Genomic DNA, 14,228 nt, shown 5'->3' on the forward strand with positions numbered 1-14,228 from the left:
AAGGGTGAGGAGTTGTTTGGGGATGGTCTCTCGGACCTCGTTTCCACAGCGACAGCTGGGAAGTCAGCATTTTTACCCCATGTTCCCTCACAGCCAAAGAAAGCACCGTATTATCAGGTACAGTCCTTTCGGCCCCAGAAAGGCAAGCAGGTTAAAGGCGCGTCCTTTCTGCCCAGAGGTAGAGGAAAAAAGCTGCAGCATACGGCCAGTTCCCAGGAACAAAAGCCCTCCCCCGCTTCCTCTAAGTCCACCGCATGACGCTGGGGCTCCACAGGCGTAGCCAGGTACGGTGGGGGCCCGTCTCAAGAACTTCAGCGACCAGTGGGCTCGCTCACGGGTGGATCCCTGGATTCTACAAGTAGTATCTCAGGGGTACAAGCTGGAATTCGAGACGTCTTCCCCTCGCCGTTTCCTCAAATCTGCCTTGCCAACAGCTCCCCCGGACAGGGAGGCAGTGCTGGAGGCAATTCACAAGCTGTATTCGCAGCAGGTGATAGTCAAGGTATCCCTCCTTCAACAAGGAAGGGGTTACTATTCCACAATGTTGGTGGTACCGAAACCGGACGGTTCGGTGAGACCCATTTTAAATTTGAAATCCTTGAACACCTATATAAAAAGGTTCAAGTTCAAGATGGAATTGCTCAGGGCTGTTATTTCAAGCCTGGAGGAAGGGGATTGCATGGTATCACTGGACATCAAGGATGCTTACCTACATGTCCCCATTTACCTTCCTCACCAGGAGTACCTCAGATTTGTGGTACATGACTGTCATTACCAATTCCAGACGTTGCCGTTTGGTCTGTCCACGGCACCGAGGGTATTTACCAAGGTAATGGCCGAAATGATGATACTCCTTCGAAAAAAGGGAGTTTTAATTATCCCATACTTGGACGATCTCCTTATAAAGGCGTGGTCCAGGGAGCAGTTGTTGGTCGGGGTAGCACTATCTCGGGAGGTGCTACAACAGCACGGTTGGATTCTGAATATTCCAAAGTCACAGCTGGTTCCTACGACACGTCTACTTTTTCTGGGGATGGTTCTGGACACAGACCAGAAAAGGGTGTTTCTCCCGGAGGAGAAAGCCAAGGAGTTGTCGTCTCTAGTCAGAGATCTCCTGAAACCAAAACAGGTCTCGGTGCATCACTGCACGCGAGTCCTGGGAAAAATGGTAGCTTCCTACGAAGCAATTCCATTCGGCAGGTTCCATGCAAGGATCTTTCAGTGGGATCTGTTGGACAAGTGGTCCGGATCGCATCTTCAGATGCATCGGCTGATAACCCTGTCTCAAAGGGCCAGGGTGTCGCTGCTGTGGTGGCTGCAGAGTGCTCATCTTCTAGAGGGCAGCAGATTCGGCATACAGGACTGGATCCTAGTGACCACGGATGTCGGCCTTCGAGGTTGGGGGGCAGTCGCACAGGGAAGAAACTTCCAGGGACAATGGTCGAGTCAGGAGACTTCCCTACACATAAATATTCTGGAACTAAGGGCCATTTACAATGCCCTAAGTCAGGCAAGACCCCTGCTTCAAAACCGGCCGGTGCTGATCCAGTCAGACAACATCACGGCGGTCGCCCATGTAAACCGACAGGGCGTCACGAGAAGCAGGACGGCGATGGCAGAAGCCACAAGGATTCTCCGATGGGCGGAAAATCACGTGTTAGCACTGTCAGTAGTGTTCATTCCGGGAGTGGACAACTGGGAAGCAGACTTCCTCAGCAGGCACGACCTCCACCCGGGAGAGTGGGGACTTCATCCAGAAGTCTTTCAGCTGATTGTAAATCGCTGGGAACGGCCACAGGTGGACATGATGGCGTCCTGCCTCAACAAAAAGCTAGAAAGATATTGCGCCAGGTCGAGAGACCGTCAGGCAATAGCTGTGGACGCTCTAGTGACACCGTGGGTGTACCAGTCGGTTTATGTGTTCCCTCCTCTTCCTCTCATACCCAAGGTACTGAGGATAATAAGACGAAGAGGAGTAAGAACTATACTCATTGTTCCGGATTGGCCAAGAAGAGCTTGGTACCCAGAACTTCAAGAAATGATCTCAGAGGACCCATGGCCTCTGCCGCTCAGACAGGACCTGCTGCAGCAGGGGCCGTGTCTGTTCCAAGACTTACTGCGGCTGCGTTTGACGGCATGGCGGTTGAACGCCGGATCCTGAAGGAAAAGAGCATTCCGGAGGAAGTCATCCCTACGCTGATTAAAGCTAGGATAGAAGTGACCGCAAACCATTATCACCGCATATGGCGAAAATATGTTGCGTGGTGTGAGGCCAGGAAGGCCCCAACGGAGGAATTTCAGCTGGGCAGTTTTCTGCACTTCCTACAGTCAGGGGTGACTATGGGCCTAAAATTGGGTTCCATTAAGGTCCAGATTTCGGCTCTATCGATTTTCTTCCAAAAAGACCTGGCTTCACTACCTGAAGTTCAGACATTTGTTAAGGGAGTGCTGCATATTCAGCCCCCTTTTGTGCCCCCAGTGGCACCTTGGGATCTCAACGTGGTGTTGAATTTCCTAAAGTCACATTGGTTTGAACCACTTAAACCGTGAATTTAAAATATCTCACGTGGAAAGTGGTCATGCTGTTGGCCTTGGCTTCGGCCAGGCGTGTGTCAGAATGGGCGGCTTTATCATGTAAAAGCCCTTATCTGATTTTCCATATGGATAGGGCGGAATTGGGGACTCGTCCCCAATTTCTCCCAAAGGTGTTTTCAGCTTTTCATTTGAACCAGCCTATTGTGGTGCCTGCGGCCACTCGTGACTTGGAGGATTCCAAGTTGCTGGACGTAGTCCGGGCCCTAAAAATCTATGTTTCCAGGACAGCTGGAGTCAGAAAGACTGACTCGCTATTTATCCTGCATGCACACAACAAGTTGGGTGCGCCTGCTTCAAAGCAGACTATTGCTCGCTGGATCTGTAGCATGATTCAACTTGCACATTCTGCGGCTGGACTGCCGCATCCTAAATCTGTAAAAGCCCATTCCAAGAGGAAGGTGGGCTCTTCTTGGGCGGCTGCCCGAGGGGTCTCGGCTTTACAACTTTGCCGAGCAGCTACTTGGTCGGGGTCAAACACATTTTGCTAAATTCTACAAGTTTGATACCCTGGCTGAGGAGGACCTAGAGTTCGCTCATTCGGTGCTGCAGAGTCATCCGCACTCTCCCGCCCGTTTGGGAGCTTTGGTATAATCCCCATGGTCCTTACGGAGTTCCCAGCATCCACTTAGGACGTTAGAGAAAATAAGATTTTACTCACCGGTAAATCTATTTCTCGTAGTCCGTAGTGGATGCTGGGCGCCCGTCCTAAGTGCGGATTGTCTGCAATACTTGTATATAGTTATTGGTTAACTAAAGGGTTATTGAGCCATCTGTTGAGAGGCTCAGTTATGTTTCATACTGTTAACTGGGTATAGTATCACGAGTTATACGTTGTGATTGGTGTGGCTGGTATGAGTCTTACCCGGGATTCCAAATCCTTTCCTTATTGTGTCAGCTCTTCCGGGCACAGTATCCTAACTGAGGTCTGGAGGAGGGTCATAGAGGGAGGAGCCAGTGCACACCAGGTAGTCCTAAAGCTTTCTTTAGTTGTGCCCAGTCTCCTGCGGAGCCGCTATTCCCCATGGTCCTTACGGGGTTCCCAGCATCCACTACGGACTACGAGAAATAGATTTACCGGTGAGTAAAATCTTATTTTCTCTAACGTCCTAGTGGATGCTGGGGACTCCGTAAGGACCATGGGGAATAGACGGGCTCCGCAGGAGGCAGGGCACTTTAAGAAAGAAAGAATTTGAATTCTGGTGTGTTCTGGCTACTCCCTCAGTTTGAATCTGTGCCCGGACGAGCTGGGTGCTACTTAGTGAGCTCTCCTGAGCTTGCTATAAAAGTATTTTGTTAGGTTTTTTATTTTCAGGGAGATCTGCTGGCACAGACTCCCTGCATCGTGGGACTGAGGGGAGAGAAGCAGCCCTACTCTCTGAAGATAGGTCCTGCTTCTTAGGCTACTGGACACCATTAGCTCCAAAGGGATCGTACACAGGATCTCACCCTTTGTCGTCCGATCCCGGAGCCGCGCCGCCGTCCACCTCGCAGAGCCGGAAGACAGAAGCCGGGTGAAAGAAGCAAGAAGACTTCGAAATCGGCGGCAGAAGACTCCAGTCTTCAAACTGAGGTAGCGCACAGCACTGCAGCTGTGCGCCATTGCTCCCACACTACACCCACATACTCCGGTCACTGTAGGGTGCAGGGGGGGGGGAGGGGGTCCTAGAGCCAAAGCTATGTCGATTTCTGCTTGACGTGTCCTGTAGAATATGCAATGGACAGATGATGCCGACTTAAGAGAAATCGACATAGCTTTGGCTCTAGGACCCAGTAGACTCATGTCTCTTTGGGGATGATATATATATATATATATATATATATCTCCGTATGGTCCGGCTCTCCTGATTGCAGTACTCGTCCGGGTGCCCTCACGTACATGTATCCACACGAATCCCCAAGTGCGGCACTCCTGGACTTATCAAATAAATCACGGCTCAGACAGGCAGGTACAGTAACGTTTCAGTGCCACTTTATTTGGGCACTTTCATCAGACAAATCATGTCTGATGAAAGTGCCCAAATAAAGTGGCACTGAAACGTTACTGTACCTGCCTGTCTGAGCCGTGATTTATTTGATAAGTCCAGGAGTGCCGCACTTGGGGATTCGTATCTATCTATCTATCTATATATTCTATCTATATATTCTATCTATCTTAAGACATCATCTTAATATATATATATATATATATATATATATATATATATATATATATATATATATATATATATATATATATATATATATATATAATCTCTGCTGATAAGGTACCTGTCCACGCTGCCACAGCGCTATAAACCCATGCCGACACAATCGCCGGTCTGAGTAGTGTACCAGAATGTGCACGCTATCTGCAGGATCCCTGAGAATAGCTGTCACGTCAGGGCTACCTTTTGGGCAAACGTGACACCCTAGGGAAAGATTCCCATCGTATCCTGGCCCTAGTGGGGAAAGGATACTCCCTGAAAATTCTTTGTGGGAAACTGCAGTCTCTTGTCTGGAGATTCCCGCTCTTTTTCCTCATGAGAGGAGGGAAATTTACCTCCGCTTTCTTCCCCTTTAAACATGTGTACCCTTGTGTCAGGCACAGATGAGTCATCCGTGATATGCAAATCATCTTTTATTACAATAATCCTATATTGAATACTTTTCTGCCATTTTGGCTGTAACTTTGCATTATCGTAGTCGACACTGGAGTCAGACTCCGTGTCGATATCAGTGTCTATTATTTTGGATAGTGAGCATTGAGAGACTCTGAAGGTCTCTGCGACATAGGGACAGACATGGGTAGATTCCATGTCTGTTCTCATCTTTTGTGCAATAAATTCACCTTATCACTTAATTACACATATCCAAACAGGTGTCGACGGAGACACCCTCTCACACACATTTGCTCCATCTCCTCCTTAGGGGAGCCTTTTACCTCAGACATGTCGACACACACGTACCGACACCACACACTCTGGGAATGCTCATCTGAAGACAATTCCCCCATAAGGCCCTTTGGAGAGACAGAGTATGCCAGCACACACCCCAGCGCTATTAACCCAGGAATAACACAGTAACTTAATGTTAACCCTGTAGCTGCTGTTTATATTGATTTTTGCGCCTAATTATGTGCCCCCCCCCCTCCTCTCTTTTTACCCTCTTCTACCGTGTCACTGCAGGGGAGAGCCTGGGGAGCTTCCTCTCAGCGGTGCTGTGGAGAAAAAACATGGCGCTGGTGAGTGCTGAGGAAGAAGCCCCGCCCCCTCGAGGGCAGGCTTCTGTCCCGCTTTTATGTACAATTTTTGGCGGGGGCTCATGCATATATACAGTGCCCAACTGTATATATGCCCACTTTTGACAAGAGGTCCTAATTGCTGTCCAATTATAGATGGATAGATAGATTGATAGACACGAATCCCCAAGTGCGGCACTCCTGGACTTATCAAATAAATCACGGCTCAGACAGGCAGGTACAGTAACGTTTCAGTGCCACTTTATTTGGGCACTTTCATCAGACATGATTTGTCTGATGAAAGTGCCCAAATAAAGTGGCACTGAAACGTTACTGTACCTGCCTGTCTGAGCCGTGATTTATTTGATAAGTCCAGGAGTGCCGCACTTGGGGATTCGTGTGGATACATGTACGTGAGGGCACCCGGACGAGTACTGCAATCAGGAGAGCCGGACCATACGGAGATATATATATATATATATATCATCCCCAAAGAGACATGAGTCTACTGGGTCCTAGAGCCAAAGCTATGTCGATTTCTGCTTGACGTGTCCTGTAGAATATGCAATGGACAGATGATGCCGACTTAAGAGGCATATGGAAGGCTGAGGATTGTGTGGAGAAGGGTTCTCGGACCTGGTCTCCACAGCTATAGCTGGTAATTCTGATATTTTTCTAAACATTATTAGTGTAAACCACTAGTGGGTTTCTCACTAAAAGAAAGGCTTAGTGTGTGGCGCACTCTTTTGAAATATTAATGCAGTGTTAAAACATAACTTTTATTTAATCTTTTAAAATAAATCTCTGTAGCCAGGCAGGACAAGTCATCTGATAGCCTGAGAGTACGAGGTAATAGAGTATTATGGTTGTACCTTTCTATATACACGATAAGTTTGTCTGTTTGATGAATCGAGACCAGCATCTAACATCTGATTGTGTCTATTTATATTTGATAAATTAATGATCACTTGTGAGACTGTATTTATCATCAGGAGTATCAATTATTTTGTTTATAACCTGACCCCCTTTTTCCTCACAGTTCTCATTAATATCTTTACAAGAGACAGTTCATTTATTATCTGTTCTCTTGTATCTGTTGTTGTGTCAGCCATATAATTGTTGCAAGTTGGTGGACATAACTTTGTATCAATTTACATCTGCACTATTTATTCAGTCTTGAACAGTAGACTGGTATAAAAGATGGCGTTATGTTACAACACCTTCACATTTTCCTTTTAGGTACAAACTTTGCCTTGCAGCAGTCTGGGTCCTAGAAATAATAAAGGACTACTAATTTAATGAGCCGCATGGGTTAATAATTCTCTGAAATAATAGCCTATTAGCATTGATAATTTCTGAATAAATATTCACACAGCTTGGTTATAAAATCTGTATTTTTAATTTATTAATATATGTATCTCAATATTTCGTTTACTTTAGTCTCATTGTAGAATTATTATTATTACAGTATTTTGAAATTTGGGGTTAATATAATACTCTATTACCTCGTACTCTCAGGCTATCAGATGACTTGTCCTGCCTGGCTACAGAGATTTATTTTAAAAGATTAAATAAGTTATGTTTTAACACTGCATTAATATTTCAAAAGAGTGCGCCACACGCTAAGCCTTTCTTTTAGTGAGAAACCCACTAGTGGTTTACACTAATAATGTTTAGAAAAATACTGCATACTCAGCTTAGTGGCGCACCTCCAACCCAGTTTCAATTTGACTAGGGCTTCTCTTTCTCTTAGCCCTCATTTCATTTCATCTATCGGTTGGTTAACTACAATTACTTATGTGAATTTTTGTAAAAATACCTGTGCATTATCCTTCAGACGTTTTGTCTTTCCCTCAAAATTCTGATATTTTGCCTTATATTCCTGCACAGCCTAGGAAAGCACGACATTATTAAATGCAGCCTTTCAAACAAAGAAACAAGAAAGTCAGAGGTGCGTCCTTTCTTGCCAGAGGCGGGGGCAGAGGAAAGAAGCTGCACAACACAGCTAGTTCCCAGGAACAGAAGTCCTCCCCGGCCTCTACAAAATCCACCGCATGTCGCTGGGGCTCCACAGGCGGAGCTAGGCCCGGTGGGGGCACGCCTTCGTAAGTTCAGCCACAAGTGGGTTCACTCCCTGTTAGATCCCTGGGCAATAGATATTGTGTCTCAGGGATATAAGCTGGACTTTGAGGAGATGCCCCCTCACCGACGGCCCTGCTGGCTTCCCCCCACGAGAGGGAAACCGTGTTAACTGCAATTCACAAATTGTATCTTCACCAGGTGGTGGTCAAGGTTCCCCTCCTTCAACAAGGAGGGGGTTATTATTTGACCATGTTGTAGTCCCGAAACCAGACGGTTCGGTCAGACCCATATTGAATTTAAAATCCCTGAACATATACCTGAAAAGGTTCAAGTTCAAGATGGAATCGCTAAGAGCGGTCATTGCAAGCCTGAAAGGGGGAGATTTTATGGTGACTCTGGACATAAAGGATGCATACCTTCATGTCCCCATTTATCCACCTCATCAGGCGTACCTCAGAATTGCGGTACGGGATTGTCATTACCAATTTCAGACGTTGCCGTTTGGTCTCTCCACGGCCCCGAGAATATTCACCAAGGTAATGGCGGAAATGATGGTGCTCCTGCGGAAGCAAGGTGTTACTATTATCACGTACTTGTACGATCTCTTCATAAAAGCGAGATCAAGAGATTTGCTGAACAGCGTATCACTTTCTCTGGAAGTGTAACGGAAACACGGCTGGATTCTATATATTCCAAAGTCGCAGTTTGTTCCTACAGCTCATCTACCTCTCCTAGGCATGATCCTAGACACAGACCAGAAAAGGGTTTATCTCCCGATAGAGAGAGCTCAGGAGCTCGTGACACTGGTCAGGAATCTATTAAAACCAAAACAGGTGTCAGTGCATCACTGCACTCGAGTCCTGGGAAGGATGGTGGCATCATACGAGGCCATTCCCTTTGGCAGGTTCCATGTGAGGACCTTCCAATGGGACTTACTGGACAAGTGGTCCGGATCACATCTTCAGATGCATCGGTTAATCACCCTATCCCCCAGGGCCAGGGTATCTCTCCTGTGGTGGCTGCAGAGTGCTCACCTTCTCGACGGTCGCAGATTCGGCATTCAGGACTGGGTCCTGGTGACCACGGATGCAAGTCTCCGAGGGTGGGGGGCAGTCACACAGGGAAGAAATTTCCAAGGGCTGTGGTCAAGTCAGGAGACTTGCCTTCACATCAACATCCTGGAACTAAGGGCCATATACAACGCCCTACGTCAAGCGGAGTCCCTGCTTCGCGACCAACCGGTTCTGATTCAGTCAGACAACATCACCGCAGTGGCTCATGTAAACCGCCAAGGCGGCACAAGGAGCAGGGTGGCGATGGTAGAAGCCACCAGAATTCTTCGCTGGGCGGAGAATCATGTAAGAGCACTGTCAGCGGTGTTCATTCCGGGAGTGGACAACTGGGAAGCAGACTTCCTCAGCAGACATGACCTCCACCCGGGAGAGTGGGGACTTCATCAAGAAGTCTTCACGCAGATTGCAAGTCAGTGGGAACTGCCACAGGTGGACATGATGGCATCCCGCCTCAACAAAAAGCTACAGAGGTATTGCGCCAGGTCAAGAGACCCTCAGGCGATAGCTGTAGATGCACTAGTGACACCGTGGGTGTTCCAGTCGGTTTATGTATTTCCTCCTCTTCCTCTCATACCCAAGGTGCTGAGAATCATAAGAAAAAGAGGAGTGAGAACAATACTCATTGTTCCGGATTGGCCAAGAAGGACTTGGTATCCAGATCTGCAAGAAATGCTCACAGAGGACCCATGGCCTCTGCCTCTAAGACAGGACTTGTTGCAACAGGGGCCCTGTCTGTTCCAAGACTTACCGCGGCTGCGTTTGACGGCATGGCGGTTGAACGCCGGATCCTAGCAGAAAAAGGCATTCCGGATGAGGTTATTCCTACGCTGCTAAAGGCTAGGAAGGACGTGACTGCTAAACATTATCACCGTATATGGCGAAAATATGTTGCTTGGTGTGAGGCCAGGAATGCCCTTACGGAGGAATTCCAGCTGGGCCGTTTCCTTCACTTCCTACAGTCGGGAGTGACTTTGGGCCTAAAATTGGGCTCCAATAAGGTCCAGATTTCGGCCCTATCCATTTTCTTTCAAAAAGAACTGGCTTCTCTGCCTGAAGTTCAGACGTTTGTAAAGGGAGTGCTGCATATTCAGCCCCCTTTTGTGCCTCCAGTGGCACCTTGGGATTTTAACGTGGTGTTGAGTTTCTTGAAATCACACTGGTTTGAACCACTCAAGACGGTGGAATTGAAATATCTCACCTGGAAGGTTGTCATGCTACTAGCTTTGGCTTCGGCTAGGCGTGTGTCAGAATTGGCAGCTTTGTCACATCAAAGCCCTTATCTGGTTTTCCATGCGGATAGAGCAGAATTGCGGACCCGCCCACAATTTCTGCCAAAAGTGGTTTCATCCTTTCATATAAACCAACCTATTGTGGTGCCTGTGGCTACTAATGACTTGGAGGATTCCGAGTTACTGGATGTGGTCAGGGCTTTGAAGGTTTATGTAGCCAGAACGGCTAGGGTCAGGAAAACAGAATCTTTGTTTATCCTGTATGCTTCCAACAAGCTTGGGGCGCCTGCTTCAAGGCAGACTATTGCTCGCTGGATTTGTAACACAATTCAGCAGGCTCATTCTGCGGCTGGATGGCCGCTGCCTAAATCAGTTAAGGCCCATTCCACAAGGAAGGTGGGCTCTTCTTGGGCGGCTGCCCGAGGGGTCTTGGCATTACAGCTTTGCCGAGCGACTACTTGGTCAGGTTCAAACACCTTTGCAAAGTTCTAAAAGTTTGATACCCTGGCTGAGGAGGACCTTGTGTTTGCTCATTCGGTGCTGCAGAGTCATCCGCACTCTCCCGCCCGTTTGGGAGCTTTGGTATAATCCCCATGGTCCTTACGGAGTCCCCAGCATCCACTAGGACGTTAGAGAAAATAAGATTTTACTCACCGGTAATTCTATTTCTCGTAGTCCGTAGTGGATGCTGGGCGCCCGTCCCAAGTGCGGACTTCTACTGCAATGCTTGTATATAGTTATTGCTTAAATAAGGGTTATGTTATAGTTGCATCAGGGTTTATCTGATGCTCTGTTATTGTTCATACTGTTAACTGGGTATGTTATCACAAGTTATCCGGTGTGATTGGTGTGGCTGGTATGAGTCTTACCCTGGATTCCCAAAATCCTTTCCTTGTACTGTCAGCTCTACCGGGCACAGTTTCTCTAACTGAGGTCTGGAGGAGGGACATAGAGGGAGGAGCCAGAGCACACCAGAATCCAAATTCTTTCTTAGAGTGCCCTGTCTCCTGTGGAGCCCGTCTATTCCCCATGGTCCTTACGGAGTCCCCAGCATCCACTACGGACTACGAGAAATAGATTTACAGTTAGTAAAATCTTTATTTTTTTTGTTAACTCTATAAAGATATTGGATCCCACCACCATTTAGAAATATTTGCCCAATTTAGGCCTGCTACATATCAGATGGATGTGTTACTGGCAGTACCAGCGGACAACGGGACCCTGCATCAGTAAGTGATGGGGCGTACACATTGAAGAATACGATTTGTCCATAAATTATACATCTGTCGGAGAACGTTCTAGTTTGTACCTGGCTCTAGATTTCCCTTTGTACTGTATAGTTGCGTATTTATAAAGAAATGTCTGTCCTACTGTACAAGATTTCATTGCAAATTCTTTCTAATTAGGATTCGCTGGAGGATGAACCGTGTGCTAATGAAAGTAACATTAATGACAAATCCATCATAGATATCAATGTTGTGTGCCAAGAGAATGGTGGCGTTCCCTTCTTCCAGGTAATGACCACAGTGGTGATGTGCTGTATTATGTAGGTAACCTTTTGTTAAATTCATTTCTTTTAGCATTTAGTTTTACACAGGGACTGCTAAAATAACCTCTAAGTTTTAAATTGGATAATTGCAGTATTGTCTTCTGCATCCCAAACTGTTCAGCGGTCACTAACTGTACATTGGGGATCCTCTTTACCTTAAAGGTACCGCACATTACTACATCTATGTAATGGGTGTATTATGGTCTGCCGGCTGTCGGGGTCCCGGCGATCAGCATACCGGCGCCGGCATACCGACAGCTGGGCGAGCGCAAATGAGCCCCTTGCGGGCTCGCAACGCTGCGGGCACGGTGGCACGCTATTTATTCTCCCTCCAGGGGTGGTCGTGGACCCCTAAGAGGAAGAAAAGATGTCTGGATTCCAGCGCCGGTATGGTGGTCGCCGGGAGCCCGGCCGCCGGCAACCTGAAGACCACCCCTATGTAATAAATGAAAGCAATACATTACAAGATAGAAAGAGGCCTCTGTAATAGCTGATTAGCAGACTTTGTAAATATATTACATGCTATGACAGGGATAGGCAACGTCTGGCATTCAAGCTGCTGTGAAACTACACATCCCAGCATGTGTTAACAGCAAAACTGTGACATGGCACGCGTAAATATGTAGTACCGCAGCAGCTGTTGCAACGATCTTTGCCTGCCCCTGAGCTCTAACAAGCGCATGTCATAGGTGCAGCATCGGAGGGCTGTAATTGTCCCCAGTTCCGCCTGTTACTCATCACTGTACGTAGAGACTGATGCATAGGTAAAGTGCTAGTGTATTATTTGGTGTACAAGCCTTACTGCGTTATCCACCAACCTTCATTCCACTACACCAGAAAGATGCCAGCTGCTGCTTTATACTAAATCATAGGTTCTCACTCTATCTTCTGTATGTTTGAAAATTGACAAGGCGTCAGTTAGGCCTGTGGGTGCTATTTGGCTCTCTAAAATATAAATACATTTATTAATTCCAAAAAAAAACAAAAACTCCTTTCTGTGCTGAGCTCAGACCAGCGTCTCCCGGAAAAAATTGTTCGGGTGTATGTCTGTCATTAGTGGTGCAACTTTGTGTACGTATTTGTAAACTGTCTAATTTAATTTTTTATCTGTGTGTAATAGCAAAAGAAGGGACACAGAAAAGAAAAAGAAAACAAAGCAAATTCAGCAATTTTGGACCGATCGAAAGTCCTGGATGATGGAGAACTGCCCAAATCCAAACTGCCTCTGCGAATTCAGAACTGAGATGTGCCTCCTGCCGTGTAAATAGTGTACCCGTCTCACTGAGAACTTTTTTTTATATTTTTAAATCCAATGTATGTCTGTTCAGCGCTGCACGTGTTGGTTATTTTAGTCTCCTGGACTCTGTTTCTTTGTGTCTCTATGTCCATGTTTATGTTAATATATATACGTCAAAACATTAAACCTCAACAATTAATTTACTTTTGGCAGCTGAAGCAAGAGTTCTGCAATCAATTAAATTTTCTATTTGCTGAATAAATAGGTTTTCCTACGATTTTATTTAATGAGAAGAAAAAATTTATACATTTGCAAATTGATATCCATGTGTATATAACTTGACCTGAAGTGACTTATGGGGTGCAAATGAGAATTGCACAGAACATTAAAGTAAAGCTTGTGAGGTTTTGGATCTTGCAAGAACAGCACTGCGAGCCAAGTTTCTAGTGTATTGACCTTGTTGAGGTTTATATACCTCTGATTATCCATTGTGGTGGTTTGATATAAGCCTGTGCTCTCTGGTTACTTCCTGTATATTTATGTGTGTGTGTGTGTATGTATGTATATGTATGTGTATATGTGTATGTATGTATGTATGTATGTGTATGTATGTATGTATGTGTGTATGTATGTGTGTATGTATGTGTGTGTATGTATGTGTGTGTGTATAATCAAATGTGTTTCAGGCGGCACTCACGGCTTGAAGAAAGAACCACAGGTGTCAACGTTTATAATAAAACTTTTTCGTCAGGACAGTTTTATTATAAACTTTGAAACGTTGACACGTTCAGGTTGATTCCTGTGGTTCTTTCTTAAAAGCCGTGAGTGCCGCCTGAAACGCATTTGATTATATTTGAGGATCATTTCTTCATTGGAGGGCACCGGCTGTTTACCTGTCTTTCTCTGACGTCCTAGTGGATGCTGGGAACTCCGTAAGGACCATGGGGAATAGCGGGCTCCGAAGGAGGCTGGGCACTCTAGAAAGATTTATGACTACCTGGTGTGCACTGGCTCCTCCCACTATGACCCTCCTCCAAGCCTCAGTTAGATTTTGTGCCCGGCCGAGGTTGGATGCACACTAGGGGCTCTCCTGAGCCTTTAGAAAGAAAGTATAGAAATTAGGTTTTTTATTTTCAGTGAGACCTGCTGGCAACAGGCTCACTGCAGCGAGGGACTAAGGGGAGAAGAAGCGAACCTGCCTGCTTGCAGCCAGCTTGGGCTTCTTAGGCTACTGGACACCATTAGC

At 46.4% G+C, this 14,228-nt stretch overlaps 1 protein-coding gene across 3 annotated transcripts in view; it reads left to right on the plus strand.

Moving 5' to 3' along the window:
• The window catches only part of KIF11 (kinesin family member 11), a 143,843-nt gene extending 130,599 nt beyond the window's left edge, over positions 1-13,244 (plus strand). For all 3 annotated transcript variants that reach the window (XM_063962050.1, XM_063962049.1, XM_063962048.1), the window contains exons 22-23: positions 11,603-11,710; positions 12,866-13,244. In XM_063962050.1, coding sequence (XP_063818120.1) covers positions 11,603-11,710; positions 12,866-12,988 — 231 coding nt within the window. In that variant the 3' untranslated portion in view covers positions 12,989-13,244. The remainder of the gene's footprint in view (positions 1-11,602; positions 11,711-12,865) is intronic.
• The last annotated feature ends 984 nt before the right edge of the window (positions 13,245-14,228 follow it).

This window comes from Pseudophryne corroboree, chromosome 3 (assembly GCF_028390025.1).
Source record: "Pseudophryne corroboree isolate aPseCor3 chromosome 3, aPseCor3.hap2, whole genome shotgun sequence".
Classification (NCBI taxonomy): domain Eukaryota; kingdom Metazoa; phylum Chordata; class Amphibia; order Anura; family Myobatrachidae; genus Pseudophryne; species Pseudophryne corroboree.